The following is a 14,938-nucleotide window of genomic DNA, read 5'->3' as shown; positions in this document are numbered from 1 at the left end:
CAGCATTAGGTTTAAGAAATTTATTGAATTGTGTTTTTCTTCATATTTGTATAGTGAAACATAATCTAACACTGAAATTAAGGGATGTTAGTAAATCTAAAATGTTTTGTTTGTCCCCCAGTACACAAGACATCATCAACATTAATGTCCGTAGAAAGAAATGCCATCTGGAAGTATTGGGAATAATAAGTTTAACTCCCAATGGGCCAGAAATGACCTCTAATATTTTGGCCCATTGAGTGGTCAGCTTACTGACCACAATGACAACTCAACCAATCAAAATGCTTTTACAACATTGACATGGCTTACATAATGTGTACTATGAAATTCTGTTCCTTAATTCTGATCACTGCTTTCTGCAAAAGCCTTACGACTCCATAAATGAAATTTATCATTTTTATACTTTAGACTCTTATTTATATATCAGATTTTTAATTTTAAGATTCAAATGGAGCTCTATCTTGTTATTCTGTTTATTAATATCATTCATTTATCATCATCTACAATCCCACTTCAAGTTTCAAAGAGCATAATTGCTAGAAATATAGCAAAGGTAGACAATAACACCTATACATGATCATTTGATTAATTTTTTAATTTAAAAGAGCTGCACTCAAAAGGCACATTCTGATCCAAAGGTGCTTTGTAAAAATAAAAGCCTTCATTTCTCTTTATATCAAAGATTAAAAAAGAAATAACATGAACCACGAGTGCCGAGAAAATATGAAGTCCTCAGCGTAATGAGATTTTAATAAGATTATACTGTGAAATACAGATATTTTGGTTGTGCATCATGAACTATCTTCACTGTAGAATGAATAATAGAAAATTAAAATACATCAAAAAAAAAAAAAAAAAAAACTGTAAACAGTTTGATGTCACAAACTTGCCACAAAGTTGATGTCACAAGCAGTTTCATTCTTAGTACCCTAGAGTTTCAAATAACAATTTCCAAAATTTTGCATGTGGACAGTTAATCGTTGAGGTTTAGATTGGAATGATGTAGGAGAACCTTGAAGCCCTCTTTGAAGAGGCATTCAAATTTTAGATGCTTCTATGTAGTAGCTCTACATCATTTCAAAGAATCCTGTGGCTAGTTTGTTTAAACTCATTTTCTGCAAGGCTGGACTGGGGAAATGGACAATGAGTCTCGTTTGTGGTTATGATCCCACAGAATGTTCTGTTACAGAAGAAATATAAGAATTTTTTGGGCCATTAGAGAAGGAGACTGAACACCCAAGAAAAAGGGAAGGCTGGTTCTTGTTGGAGAGCTTAACATTCTGGTTAAGATTTTCATTTAGAGATCGCCAACAACATGAATACAGAAATGTTTTCGTAAAATTTGAAGAAAAGACCAAAGCTAATAAAAATGGTAAGTACCTGTTGAATTTCTGCTCAGAACATACACTTCAACTCTGTTACCACCACCAAATCCCAGTTTCATCTGCTTCCTGGAGTACAGTTCCATCATCTTCTGCCCACACTGACAACCTATTTAAATCATCCTGCAAGCTCTCCATAGCCCTGATTAACTATTAATCTGCCCAATTTTCATCATCGGCAAACAACTGAATATTTCCCTTCAGATTATTTTCTATATCATTTATATACAAATTGAATAGTAATGGCCATAACACAGAACCTTGTGGCACACCACTAGTCACCTGGATTCTGCTCCTTCACTACTTTTTAGTATCTATCCACCAGCCAACCTTATATCCATATAATCAATGTTGTAAAAGTACTGGAAAAGCTGGTCAAAAAGAGAATTCAGTGGATAAGAATGATACTCTATGAAGGGCATGATACTCCTACCATTCACATGGACTTTGTTCCAGCTGAGTCCATAAAGGAGTGAGAACTGATTGTCATAAAGGGAATGGATACATGATGATTCTGCTGGATTTTGCTAAGGCATTATAGAGTTATACAGAAATTTGGTAGTGAAATTGTTCATTTTATGGAGGGTGGAGAAAGGATGCAAGGCCATCCATGGAAGTTGAGAATGAATGCTGTCAAGAAGGGAGTTAGAGCTAGATTTTTCTCTCATAGAGTAGTGCGTGATTGGAATGGATTGCAGTTGGATGTTGTGTATGCAAGTAGCGTGAATGTATTCAAGAACAGGTATAACAGCTGGTGCAAATATTATGGCCACCTTCACTGAGTTCCTGGCTCCCTGGAGATCTCTTAACAATGATAATAATAATGCAAAAAGTGACTAGTAAGCTCATTAACAGTATAAAGATCAGACAGGAAAGGTGACGAGTATGGTAAGTAAGCAAGACAAAAACCAGATGATGAGAAAAAACTAGATGATCAAGCCAAAGGAAACTCCAAATAACTTTTGTGCTATGTGGCAAAGTAAGAGGAAGAATGACTATGGCAGGAAAACCTTAAGAAGCATTGATAGATGGAAGTGAGGTGACAGAAGCAGGCAAAATAGTGATATACTGAGTAATAATAATGAGTGACCACTTTGTCTAGATTTTTTGCTTGGAGAGTAGTGAATGAGTGGAATAGACTGCCAGTCTGTTGTGGGTGCCATGACTGTGAATGAGTTCAAAGCAAAGATAAATAGTTCTTGACATGATGTTTAGGGGCATCCCTTGATGAGTCAAAGGACTCCTTGGAGTTGCCCATAATAATATAATACAACACTGGATATCTAATTGCACCAAAGTGCATAACTTTACATTTGTTCACAATTGTTACCAATGTTAACAATGTTGACATTTCACATGTCCACAATTCCAGCCTATTCAAATCATTCTGCAAGTACTGCATATCAGCAGCACTCCTGATTACCCTACCTATCTTTGCATAATCAGCAAATAGTTGTGTCACAAGTCAAATCCTTTCCAATGACATTAATGTACAGATTGAATAACAATGGATTAATGCCTGATCCTTGAGGCACATCAGTGCCTCAAGGATCAGGCATTGAATCTAGCAGATTCACACCCTTATATACCACATTTTGATATCCTTCAGTCAGCCATCCTCTTATCAATGCCAATAGTTCATAATCCAATCCCATATTCTCCAGTTTATGCAACAGTATTCCATGCTGTATTTTGTCAAAAGCCTTAGTAAAATCCAAAAGTATCATGGTGTATCCATTCCCCTTTTCTATCCCAGTGGTAACATTACTATAGAATGTGAGTAAGTTGCTAAAACATGACCTTCTCTTAGTAAATTCATGCTGTTCATTGCAAAGTAGAGATTCTATCAACCCATTTCTGAATGCAAGCCCTAACCAACTTTTCCAAAAGCTTCACCACCATTCCTGAGATACTGATTGGTCGATAGTTGAATACGTTGATCTTTGCACCACCCTTGTGCAATGGGATTACCTTACATTCTTTCCTGTTCTGAGACCCAAATTATATAGCCTGGTCAAAGGAATAGCCAGTTCAGCTGAACACTCTTTTAATATCCATGCTGATATCCCATTAGTTCCTACTGCAGAATTCTTCTTCAGTTTATGTAAGAGTTCTAGTACTTCCTCCTCATCGATATGAGTTTCCTGATACGGTGAAGAGATAGCATAAATTCAATACTGCATATACCAGGTTGATAGCTTTTAGCAAAATGCCTTTTTTTTTTGCTAGTTATACAACCACTTCTGCATTCAGTAGAGTTATTCTTTCAAATTCATTCTTTTACTTACAGAGCCAGTTTCTTTTCATACTTGGACTTAGCTTTCCATACAACACTTGTGACTCTTCTGGTCTGCTGCTTATATTATTGTAACTGACCTCATCATGCACACTATATTCCTTCCACATCATCTTTTTCTTATGAATCTCTTGCTTACATCCATTTCACTCCTACTCTATTCAAACTTTAGAGACATCTGATATCTCATTTAAGTATTTTTTAAACACTTCCCATGCACTGAATTCTCAAATTTTAGTCAGATTAATGCAACTATACTGGTTTGAGATTTAGAGAATGTCATTGCTAATGCTAAAAATTGTCTCTCTGATTTGTAATGATTTCTGCAGAGTACAGTAGTGTTTTTCCAACCATTCTTGTGTGAGGGTTTGTCAAAAGCATGATCTACCAATCATGACTAACTATAATGACAGTTGAAAATGTATTTGTGTTCTTAGCTGTCTTTACTTAGCAGGCCAAGTCATTGTCACAGGGCACTTCACACACTCCAGCATGTGATAGAGAATGGAGTTTAACCTTTGATAAGTGGATCAGGGTTACTAGTTCTATGTGTGGTTTGAAAATTATATATTTTTAATACTTCACTTTTCTTTTCAGATGAACTCTACATATATGGGATAGGAATGTGAGCGTTTTGGTCTTGTATGTTTTATTTTATCTGTTTTATAGTGGTTTTAGTTATTGGCTAAAAAGTATGGTGAGCTAACACATGTAGTTTTTATGTTCTCTGAGGTGGATGTAGAGTTCTGTGGACAAGAGATGCATCATTAGCACATATAGCTCTGTTTCTATGAGTTAGTATTTTGAGGATCCAATATTGTTGAATGGGATGATGGTGTGATTGTTTATGCAAGTATCTTCCAGCATGCATTGGCTTTCTATAAATAAATAGAAAAGTGAACTATTTGGAAGACATGTGACCAGTGTGTCAAAAAAAAAAAAAAAAAGAGCAGACAGTTTTTTATTGTTTTCCTAAATGAGTAGAAATACATTTGCCACTATTGTTATAGCAAGTTGGGTGTAGCAAACCATGCCTTGGGATACCCCTTCACATAGGGTCAAATGGAAGAAAACAAAAGTGCTACACAGAAGTCATTATGAGTCAGTAAGAGAGAGAGAGAGAGATTGTTTTTGGAATCAGCAACAGCTTTAAAACATTCCAAACCTCAACAAGTATGGCTGTATCAATTTACCATAAATCTGGGAGACAGTCATTTTAATATCAAATTAAAACTTGTTTTCTCTCGTTTTATCCAATAATAGATGTTGTCTGTTACATTTTTTATTTAAACTAGTCCTGCTGTTATACCAAATTGTTGTTGTTGTTTCATGTACTGTGATACTGCTCTTGTGCTCTGAATATCAGTTATTTTCTTATTATTCTGTATTGTAAATTAATACTGTTAAATAAACTAGCATGATTCTTTTCTTAGTGTTGAGTGTATGAGCCATGTTCCAAAAAAGACTGAACTTTTTAAATAGTGTGCCAACCAGCACAGAGAGTGCGCTGCAGTTACTGAGCGCACCTACCGGCAGGTTTTGACAACAAACTGCCATTTGTTCCATTCTGCTAGGAGAATTAGTCATCAAGTTACATCCGCTGAAGTTAGGATATGCACAAGCTGTTTGTCAGATTGGTGACAAAGTGAACAGAGGTTGAAGAACAATGTGCATGTGAAATTTTGCTGCAAACTTGGTAAAAATGTATATGTTCAGCTCATACAGTCCTCCACAATCGTGAAGGACTGTATGAGCTGAACACAGTGCTATGAGTGGTTTAAGCATTTTAAAAAGGGCAGAATGGTGATGTTGGTTGTGTTTTTTTTTATTGGAAAGGCATTGTCCATTATGAATTTGTACCATGTGGTCAGATGGTACTAATTCATAAGATTGTACCAGGAAGTTTTAGTGCATTTGAGGGAAAAAAACCACTCAAAAAGAAGCCTGAATTGTGGGAAAAACAGACTTGGATGTTGCACCATGACAATGCGCCAACTTGCACGTCGCTCCTCATCTACAGTTATATGGCAAAGCATCAGGCATCCGTTGTGCCCATCCACCCTATTCTTTGGACTTAGCCCCAGCAGACTTTTTCCTGTTTTGCAAACTTAAAACTACTTTGGAAGGACATCATTTCCAACCTATAGAGGAGATTCAGGAAAATGCAATAAGAGAACTGACATAATCACAGAAAGTGCATTCCAGGAAGCATTCCAACAATGGAAGAAACATTGGGAACGGTGTATCACCAGTAGAGGAGGACTACTTTGAAAAGGGGGACAGTGCTTAAAATGTTATAAAATGAGCAATAAAGTCTTTATAGCAAAAGTTCGTTTTTTTTTTTTTTTTTTTTTTTTTTAACACGACTTGTATTTTTGGATATTTGGATGAATTGAAAAAAAAATCTAAAGTTTGTTGTCCATGAAGCCAAATGGAAAACACATCATACACATAGCATGGCCAGACTAAATGTTTGAGAGTAGTTGTGTTAAGTGTTTTGTTTTGTTCTTGAGGTGTTCCATATAGAAATTAGCCAAAGGGTGGGGGGCATCAGTGCCCATTGCAGGTCCATTAATTTGTTTGTAAATTTTTCCTTTCTATGTAAAGTAACCTGCATGTTAGATTTGAATAATTTGAATATGTCATGAAGGGAAATGTGACTTTATTAAATCAAGAATAATAAAAAAAAAAGGTTTGTGGGAAGTTTTCGGTATTAAGACCACATTATTATGTAATTAAAAAGTTTAATAAAAATAAGCAATTAAAACCTGACGAGTTTTGTAAGTCATACGACTTGCATCATCAGGAGTACTGGTACTTAAAATTTTATACAACAAAACCCTATTAACAATTAATTACACATATTAGATGTTTTTGATAACTTGTCAGGTTTTAATTGCTTATTTTTATTAAACTCTTTAATTATATAATAATGTGGTCTCTATACCGAAAACTTCCCACAGAACTACTAAACCACAGAAACTTACATTCTCAAAAAAAGTTTATATCAAAAAGTATATATTTTTATTAATCACCCTACTGGCCATTATATGTACATATCACTCAAAACATGGATACAAAGTTTCCTTTGAAATTGAAATAACATTCATATGGATGGCTGAGTGGTTAAAAAATGTTGGAGGATGTCCAGTTCCTACTTAATTCTTTTGTCTGTTGTAATTTTAATAATTTCTTATATTCATTTTGACTTGTGTATTATGAAAAGTAGTTGGTTTTAAAGATGTTTGTTTAAAAAAAAAATGAATTTGCTAATTAATAAATGTCTTATTTGTAATTTATTGTTGTGGTGTTGTGTGATATTGTTAGTTCATGATGAATATTTTTCACCTATCCACCTTACCTAAATCCAACATTATAATATATGTTTGGGATGGTGTACCAAAAAAAAAAAAAAAAAAAAGGAACTGATGCCTAACATCCTTTTACAATCCAACTATAAGCGTATCAAACTTGTTTCTTCTTTCTTTTTCATTCCATCTGTGTGCATTCTCTGGAACAACCACCCTCACAAACATTCTCCAACAACTGCAGCTACTAGCTTTTCAAAAAACGAAAAGTTTTTCTTTTCTCTCAACCCTTTCCTATATATGACATCAGTGTGCTGTAGATTCTTCAATCTCTCGTGTGGGATTGATATTTTAATAAAAAATGTCCCTGACAAACTTCAAAGGTTGTTTCTTGTGATTTAAAAAAAAAAGAAAAAAGTTTAACTCAGTATGGATCCACTTGGCAAGTAGGGAGATACAGACATTTCATGATTTGGCCACTGGTAACTGCAGCATATTGGACTGTGCATGTATGGGCATGGTCTAATTATTTTTATTATTTATATGGGTACTCCATGAAGCCAAACTCATCAGAGGAGACTCACACTATCCATTAACAATACCTATCATAACATTTCCTTAAACTTATTCACTGTTTGGACATTCACAACTACCTGGCAATCTATTCCACTCATTCACCACTCTCCAAGTAAACAACCTAAACCACACACCTTTATTAACCATACTCTTAGTATTGAAAAATTTCTTTTATGTCAATCTTATATTCCTTTAGTAACTTAACTTTAGACTGAAGGTGTATGAGTTTCTATCATACCCTCTTTTCTGCCTGTCAGCTAAACTCTGCAACCCATACACCTTCAGTCTATCCTCATAGGGAACATTCCACAGAACTGTGCTTGGTTGCTCGTCTCTGAATCCTCTCCACCACCTGTTGGTCCCTAGAAACACAAGTGTTCAAATCTATGAGCACCTAAAAGCTCTCTCAAAATGCTTGACTCAATACATAGGAGGGCAATTAGACTTATCAATGATCCATCCCTTACCAACTCTCTCTCTCCTTCTACTTTCACACAGATGTTTGGTCTCTGCAGTAAATATATCCTACACATATTTCCATGGGAAATGCTCATCCGAAATAACATCAATAATCCCCCCCCCCTGCTCAGTACTAAGCTCATTGGAACATGTGCAGCTGCTGCACAACATCCCTTCGCAGTATACCTAGAAACAAACAGAACAAATTTCTTTTCCTCTTCCTTCATCCCTGCAACTGCTGCACTGTGGAACAGTCTCCCACCTGCTGTGTTTCCCAACGAATACAATTTAAAGTCATTCAAATCAAATGTAAACAAATTCCTCTTTTCTCAACCCACCAACCATATACGGTACTAATGTACTATAGGTTGACCAATCAACTTCCTGTGTATGGGCCCAACATAAAAAAAAAAAAAAAAAAACAGTAGTCAACACATGGCTGAATTATAGCCTTATAAAGAAGGATAATGATCTCCCTATCTTTACTTGTCAATTTGTTCTTCAACATCCTAGTAATTTTTGCCAACTCCTTCAATGTGTCCTCTGAATTTCAGATCTCTATCCACCATCACCCCCCCCAGATCCCAAGCCTCATCAATTTCTTATAATCTAGTACCATCAGTATGATACAACATATGTAGCACTTTCATCCCAGAGTGTATTACCTTACATTTACAACATTATTGACAACCATTGTCCTTTGCCCACATTGCTAATTTATTTAAGTCATTCTGCAGGATATCTATATCACCTTTATCAACTATTGTCCTCCCAGTTTTGTATTATCAGCAAACAACTGAATACCCCCCCCCCTCCTCCTCCCAAATCTTCTATATCATTAATGTACAAATTAGAGTAGTGGTCTTAGTACAGATTTGTCACCCTCATATAATTATATAATTTACATATTTATATTATATTATTACTTATATCTACATATTATATTTACATAAATTACGTGATTTGCATATATATTACATTATATAATACTTAATTATGTAATGCTTATCACAGTTGTTCGTGGAGTTTCTAAACAGTATTCCATTGGGTGGTTATTGAATTGGCTGGTTAAGTGGATACATTTGCTGAAAAGATGCTGGCTAAGTTTTCAAACAGGTAGTATATGTGACATCCTCTTCATTTATGGTTTTTGTAACTGCAACATGAGAACCTGGTGTTTCAAGAATTTTAATGAAGATTTCTTCACGATGTTGTTAATGAGTGTTTTATATATATGCATTTCATAGTCTGCAGAAAGCTGAATCAATTGGTTAAGAATTTAGGGAAACACAACACACATTAAAAACTTGCTTTACATGTAGCTTGCTCCTTAGACATATGTGTTTTCTGATGATAACCTCAATACAGAGGTCGAAACGTCAATTGTTACTTTCCTAATTTTAAGTAAAGTAATTTTTTTAAGCATGTGCATTGTGTTTCTCTAAATTCTTAACCATGAATACTGGTCACTGTGTAACCTTAAAAGAAAGAAATGAATCAATTGGTGTTGTATCTGTACAAATTTGAAATAACATTCTTTTGAGCAGTGTTAGTGTTATGCAGTCTTAGAACAAGTACTGGCAAATATTTGCACATCTTCCCAAAAACATGGGAAGTGCTGCATGAAAAGCATTTATATTTCTAGTATATGCATAAAGTACAACACCTCAAAGAAGTAGATTGAGTTTTCAAGTGAATATTTGGATTAACATAGTTGGCATTGGCATTAAAAAAGTTATGGCAGGTAATATGTAAAAGTAAGACTCACAAACATGTCTTCTGCAATGGAGCTACCAATTTCCTATCTCTATTGAGCCTCAGCTTTGCCTTATCCCCTTGCATATTGTCACTCAGACTCCCTTCATCATCTTGCAGTTCAAGAAACAATCAGCAGGATTATTTATGAACTGGTTGGGAATCCTCCTTATGCATTGCCCATTAGATTTAATCCCATGTACTCTCTAATTGCTAGTCTGCTAATTTACTTTACAAACTAGCAATTAGTGAGTCTGTACAGTATGTATGTTATACTGTTGAATGCTATGATCTGCACTGCATGAAATAAGATAGGAAAGGGATATAAACTGGAGATTTTACTCTGGAGACCAAACATAGCAGTGGCCACATCAGGCCTCCAGTAAGCAAGGTGGTGATAGTGTTTCAGCAGGTAATTGAAAGTCATCCAGTTGGCAATACCTTCAACTGGAGAAAGTGTGATTTATGATGGTGGTACTCACCATTGTCATCAGATCTCCGAATTTATTGTGACAGTTAATGGTTCACTATATAACAATACTATTAGGGAATGCATCTTTTTTATATGATCACTTCCTATTGTTTTACTTTGTATTTTCTGTAAGTGCTGAAGACATCATGGAAACGATGTCAAGACATCTTCACTTCTTGTTACCCTTTGAAAAATAATACTAAATGATATTTTTCAGTTTCTAAGCTTGGTATTTGAGCACCAGGTCTAAGTAAATACTAAATATTATTTCTAAATTTCTGTTTTGAGAACCCCCCCCCCTTTTTTTTTTAATAACCTTTTTGTTGTAACATTTGAAGCTCTTGAATTATATAAATTATTTGTTTATTTTAGTCTAGGATCTTGATACGAGAATATGCACTTAGGCTTTCAGATCTTGAAGAATGTCCTCAGGTAAGTACCTCTTTAAAAGTACTGTCATGACTAAAAGTATTTTATTTTTTAGACATGTGAATGTTATCTAAATACTATCTCTGTGTTTTAGGCATTCTGCTAACTAATAATTGCAAAATGCTTTTGTTTTTCTAGATATATGCTTGCTGCACTGCACCCTTTGTCCCAACCTTTTTCCTGAAATTTTATGATATCTAGCATGGACATTGATTACTAAAATATGTACCCTAATTTCATCTTGGGGTTATACTGGAACTTTATATAATGAAAAATTTGCAAACCATTATATTTAGAAGGAAGTAAACAAGAAAGGAAGCATACACTAGTGTGTGCTTAAATTGTGTATTATTATTATTATGAGACAAGGACTCATAATAATGGGAGTCCAAGGACTTATCGAGGGAGGGCACCTACTTTACAACTCTGTCTCCACCACTCAATCCAACTACAATGAACTGCAACTGCCATCATCATCATCTACACCAGTGGTAGCAAACCTTTTTATGTGCATGTGCCAAAAATTTACAAATCAAGTTGCTGACATGCCAGGCAGTTTTTAATAGGAGCAAATTAATAGAAAATTAATCTAAGTTTATTTATTTATTTTATACATTTATAATATTTTATAAATAATTATTTATATATAAATTTATAATATTATTCAGTAAATTTGATTATTGTATTATTAAATTGATTTTAATGATGTTGGTTTGAAAACGGTAGTGAGAAAAATATTTATGCATTGTAACTCACCATCGAAGTTAACTAAGCAGGGGAAGCAGCAGAAGGATGTCAACTTGTTGGCGAAACGCTTACCATATTTCTTCGAAAATAACTCGCACCCTCTGATTTTACTTTCCGAGAGAAAAAAAAGAAAAAAAACGTTAAAAAGTTTTGTATATACCTCACACACGAAAAATGTTTAAACATGTTCACATAAGCGATAGTGACTCGCTCCCCTCGGTTAACAACATGCCCTCCCAACAGCCATTATACTGCAGATGCAAGAAAACAAGTAGTTTTATTGTATCCCTGAATAAGGTTTTGCAGTCTGTGTAATATATTTCTCAACAAATAGTGCAATTACAGATAGCTGGAATAAAAACAGCGCTAACTAATGAATCACATGTCCCCTCTCAGAAACTATGCTGTATAGACTCAAGCAAAATCATATGTTACACACAAGAGACAGTATCTAACTAAAAACTATTGTCCAATTTTTCAATTATATGAAATAAGTTTTGTTTGATTGCATTTGAAATTCTCAATGTCATTATGAGAGATCACAAAGGCTAACTTCAAATATAATTCTACCACGAATTGAAACATGCCATATAATGCTTGTGTGAGTTCCCCTGCCAGCTCAAATGCAAACAAGCAGTAATAAAAATCAATGAAGGGTTGAAACTTTGTGAGTTGAGCCCTCCAGTAAAGAGAAGTTTCGCCAGAAACGATAAGCAACACCCTGTTGTGAATGTGTTGAAACTAAGAAATATATAGTGAATGTTGTTATGACAGTTTCAGATGTTATGGAATTTGGTTGAAGAGATTTAGCATTTAAACTCAACAATTGTTGGTTGCCTTTGTCTTTGGGTCGCATGATCTTTTGTTAATTCGGCACCAATCATATGCATGTCTTCATAGCTGCTCTCTGGTGTAAAACAAAATTTAACTTGTAACCTGTAAATAGTTGACGTGTCAGCAAATTTCTCAGACGTGCCACCTCTGGCATGCATGCCATAGGTTCGCCATCTATGATCTACACCATTGCCATCTGCCATCCACTACTACCACTAGTATTTTCGCAGACAATCACAAACATCCATGCCCACAGTGGGATTCAAAACCACAGCCTTTTAGCTGAGAGTTGGATACTCTAACCACTCAGCCAACAAGGCCAGCATGAATGTGGTGTAGTTTGCACTCTAAATGTTATGACTATAGTTTTGCTCTTTATGAAATCAGTGTTAACATAATGAACAGTTTAAATTTTTTTTTTATGAGGAGGAAATCCCAAACCTCTTTTGCATCTGGTTAGCCACTCTTAACTTCATTTGAGAGAAATTTCAGGTATTTTCTGCATTAACAATATCCTGCTATATTGTTTCCTGCTGGTTTATTATTTATTTATTTTTCTATTATTATTATTTTTTATTATATAATATAATACAAATACATTATATTATTTTTTCTATTATTATTATTTATTTATTTCTATACATTTTTCCCCTTTAAAGCAATTTTTATAGTGGAAGGATTGTATTTTTTATTTTTTTATATATCTAGGAAAGGATGTTGCTAGTGGCTGCAGAAAACACTTAGACTATTTATTTATTTATTTATTATTATTATTAGCATCATCGTCTGAGACCTCCAGGTAGCCAAAAATTCATCAAGGGAGTGCTAGTTGTCATACCTTTTCATAAACTCATTCACACTAAATATACTCACCACTTCAAGAGGCAACCTGTTCCATTCACTCACTTATCCCTTTCTTAACTCCAAACAAACTTAATTTCCATGGATGCCCGTTCTCTCTCTCTCCATCTTTCATATAACAAAATTTTATCACATAATATCCTGTACCACTCATTCAGAAGTTTATAGATCTCTTATCATATAACGCCTCTTTCTTCTGTTAACCAGAGTCTGTAGTCCACACATATTGTCATTGTATCCTCATAATTTACATTCTTTTTTTTTTTAATCGATCCCATACACGAGAGGTCAAGAGATCTATAGCACATCAGTGCCATATGTGGGGTGTAGATAAGGACTGAGATAGAAGTGTTTTTTTTTTTTTTTTTTTTTTTTTTTTTTTTTTTTTTTTTTAAGAACTGCAAGTTATAACTGTTTGGGAATACTTCATGAGGAAGGTTGTTCCAGAGGACAGAGGTGGATGGAATAAAAGAGGAAGAGTAAAGGGATGCTGAAAAGCTGCTACTCTTGTATTAACAGGTGCAACTGAAAGTGAAGGAATGATAGTTGCCAATTCACTGGAACAGTGCCTATGGAAGTACAATAATCCCAATATAATCTTTGTAACTCTTCTTTACACCCCCACAGCTTTTTATCCATTTTGGAACCCAAGAGACTAAATCTACATACAATAGTCCAGATGTGGTCTTATCTTTTGGAGCCTGTATGTCTAGAGAGAGGGGGGGTAGGAAATTGTAAGGGGTTTTACGATTTCAGAAAGTCAGTAGGTGACTTTATTTGGTAATATATTGTGCAAACCAAAGTAGTAGTCATTGATTGGGAAAAGGTGATGATATAACAGAGTTTGAAAAAGGCATGATCATTGGGATTCATGTTGAGGTCTGCCATCTTGAATATGTTATACCTTATTTGTTGCTTCAGTCTGTTAAAGTAGAAAGAATGACAAGTTTAGCTCCCTACAGCGGGAACTCTCTCACCATTATGAAACATTGAAATTTAGTGATATTTTCTTAAAAAAGGGTTGGGAGTTGCTTAAAGGTAAAAGTTAGATAACTGGGAAGAGACTTCTGATCTAATATCTGGTCATCCACATTTCATGTGGTCTGCTCCATTAGATATCAAAGTCTTTTCACTTGGTTATACTGTGGTTATAGTATAACCAAGTGAAAAAAATTTCTACATCTTTCTCTGATCCAGAGTATTTTAATAATAAGATGTGACACCTTTTGACTACTTGTATATGGAAATATAACCTTATCCTTGCTATCACTTCTGAGTCTGGCTCCCACTGATGAGACCTCAATAAAGGTCGAAACTGGTCTGGATAGTGGCCCTTCCCATAATACTTAGTATTATACATGCCTGTAAGAATATGTGCTTTGCATTATGAGATACTAAGGCAATTGATGTGAAGTGGTCTGGATAGTGGCCCTTCCCATAATACTTAGTATTATACATGCCTGTAAGAATATGTGCTTTGCATTATGAGATACTAAGGCAATTGATGTGAAGTCATTAGCCTCTATATACAAGTAGCCCAGTCGTGAAGTGACTTCATGTGTATACTTTGTCTGCTTACACTTGGATAAAGGATTAAACCAATAATATAATTTCTTGGCATCTTTAATATACTCTTTAGAGCTGTTTGTGTAATTTTTGCAGTCCATTTTGCTTCCTTTTTTGTGAATGTGTATTAGGATTGATCTTGTCCATTCTTTTGGTGTTTTGCCTTCCTCACATGCCATGTCACACAATTGGTGCAGTCGACTATTATGAGCTTGCCACCAGCGATCTCATCATTCCCTGGGGCTTTTATGAT

The 14,938-nt window shown here is 34.8% G+C and overlaps 1 protein-coding gene across 1 annotated transcript in view; it reads left to right on the top strand.

The window, feature by feature from the left end:
- Rpi (Ribose-5-phosphate isomerase) overlaps positions 1-14,938 on the top strand; it is a 118,115-nt gene that overhangs the window by 61,900 nt on the left and 41,277 nt on the right. The window contains exon 4 of the mRNA XM_090394462.1: positions 10,621-10,680. Within this exon, the coding sequence (XP_090250588.1) occupies positions 10,621-10,680 (60 nt within the window). The remainder of the gene's footprint in view (positions 1-10,620; positions 10,681-14,938) is intronic.

This window comes from Typopeltis vanoorti, chromosome 1, assembly GCF_054136105.1.
Source record: "Typopeltis vanoorti isolate ZY-2024b chromosome 1, IOZ_Tvanoo_1.0, whole genome shotgun sequence".
In the NCBI taxonomy this organism is placed as follows: domain Eukaryota; kingdom Metazoa; phylum Arthropoda; class Arachnida; order Uropygi; family Thelyphonidae; genus Typopeltis; species Typopeltis vanoorti.
The sequence above is the reverse complement of the archived record's forward strand: the minus strand, read 5'-3'. Positions and strand labels throughout refer to the sequence as shown.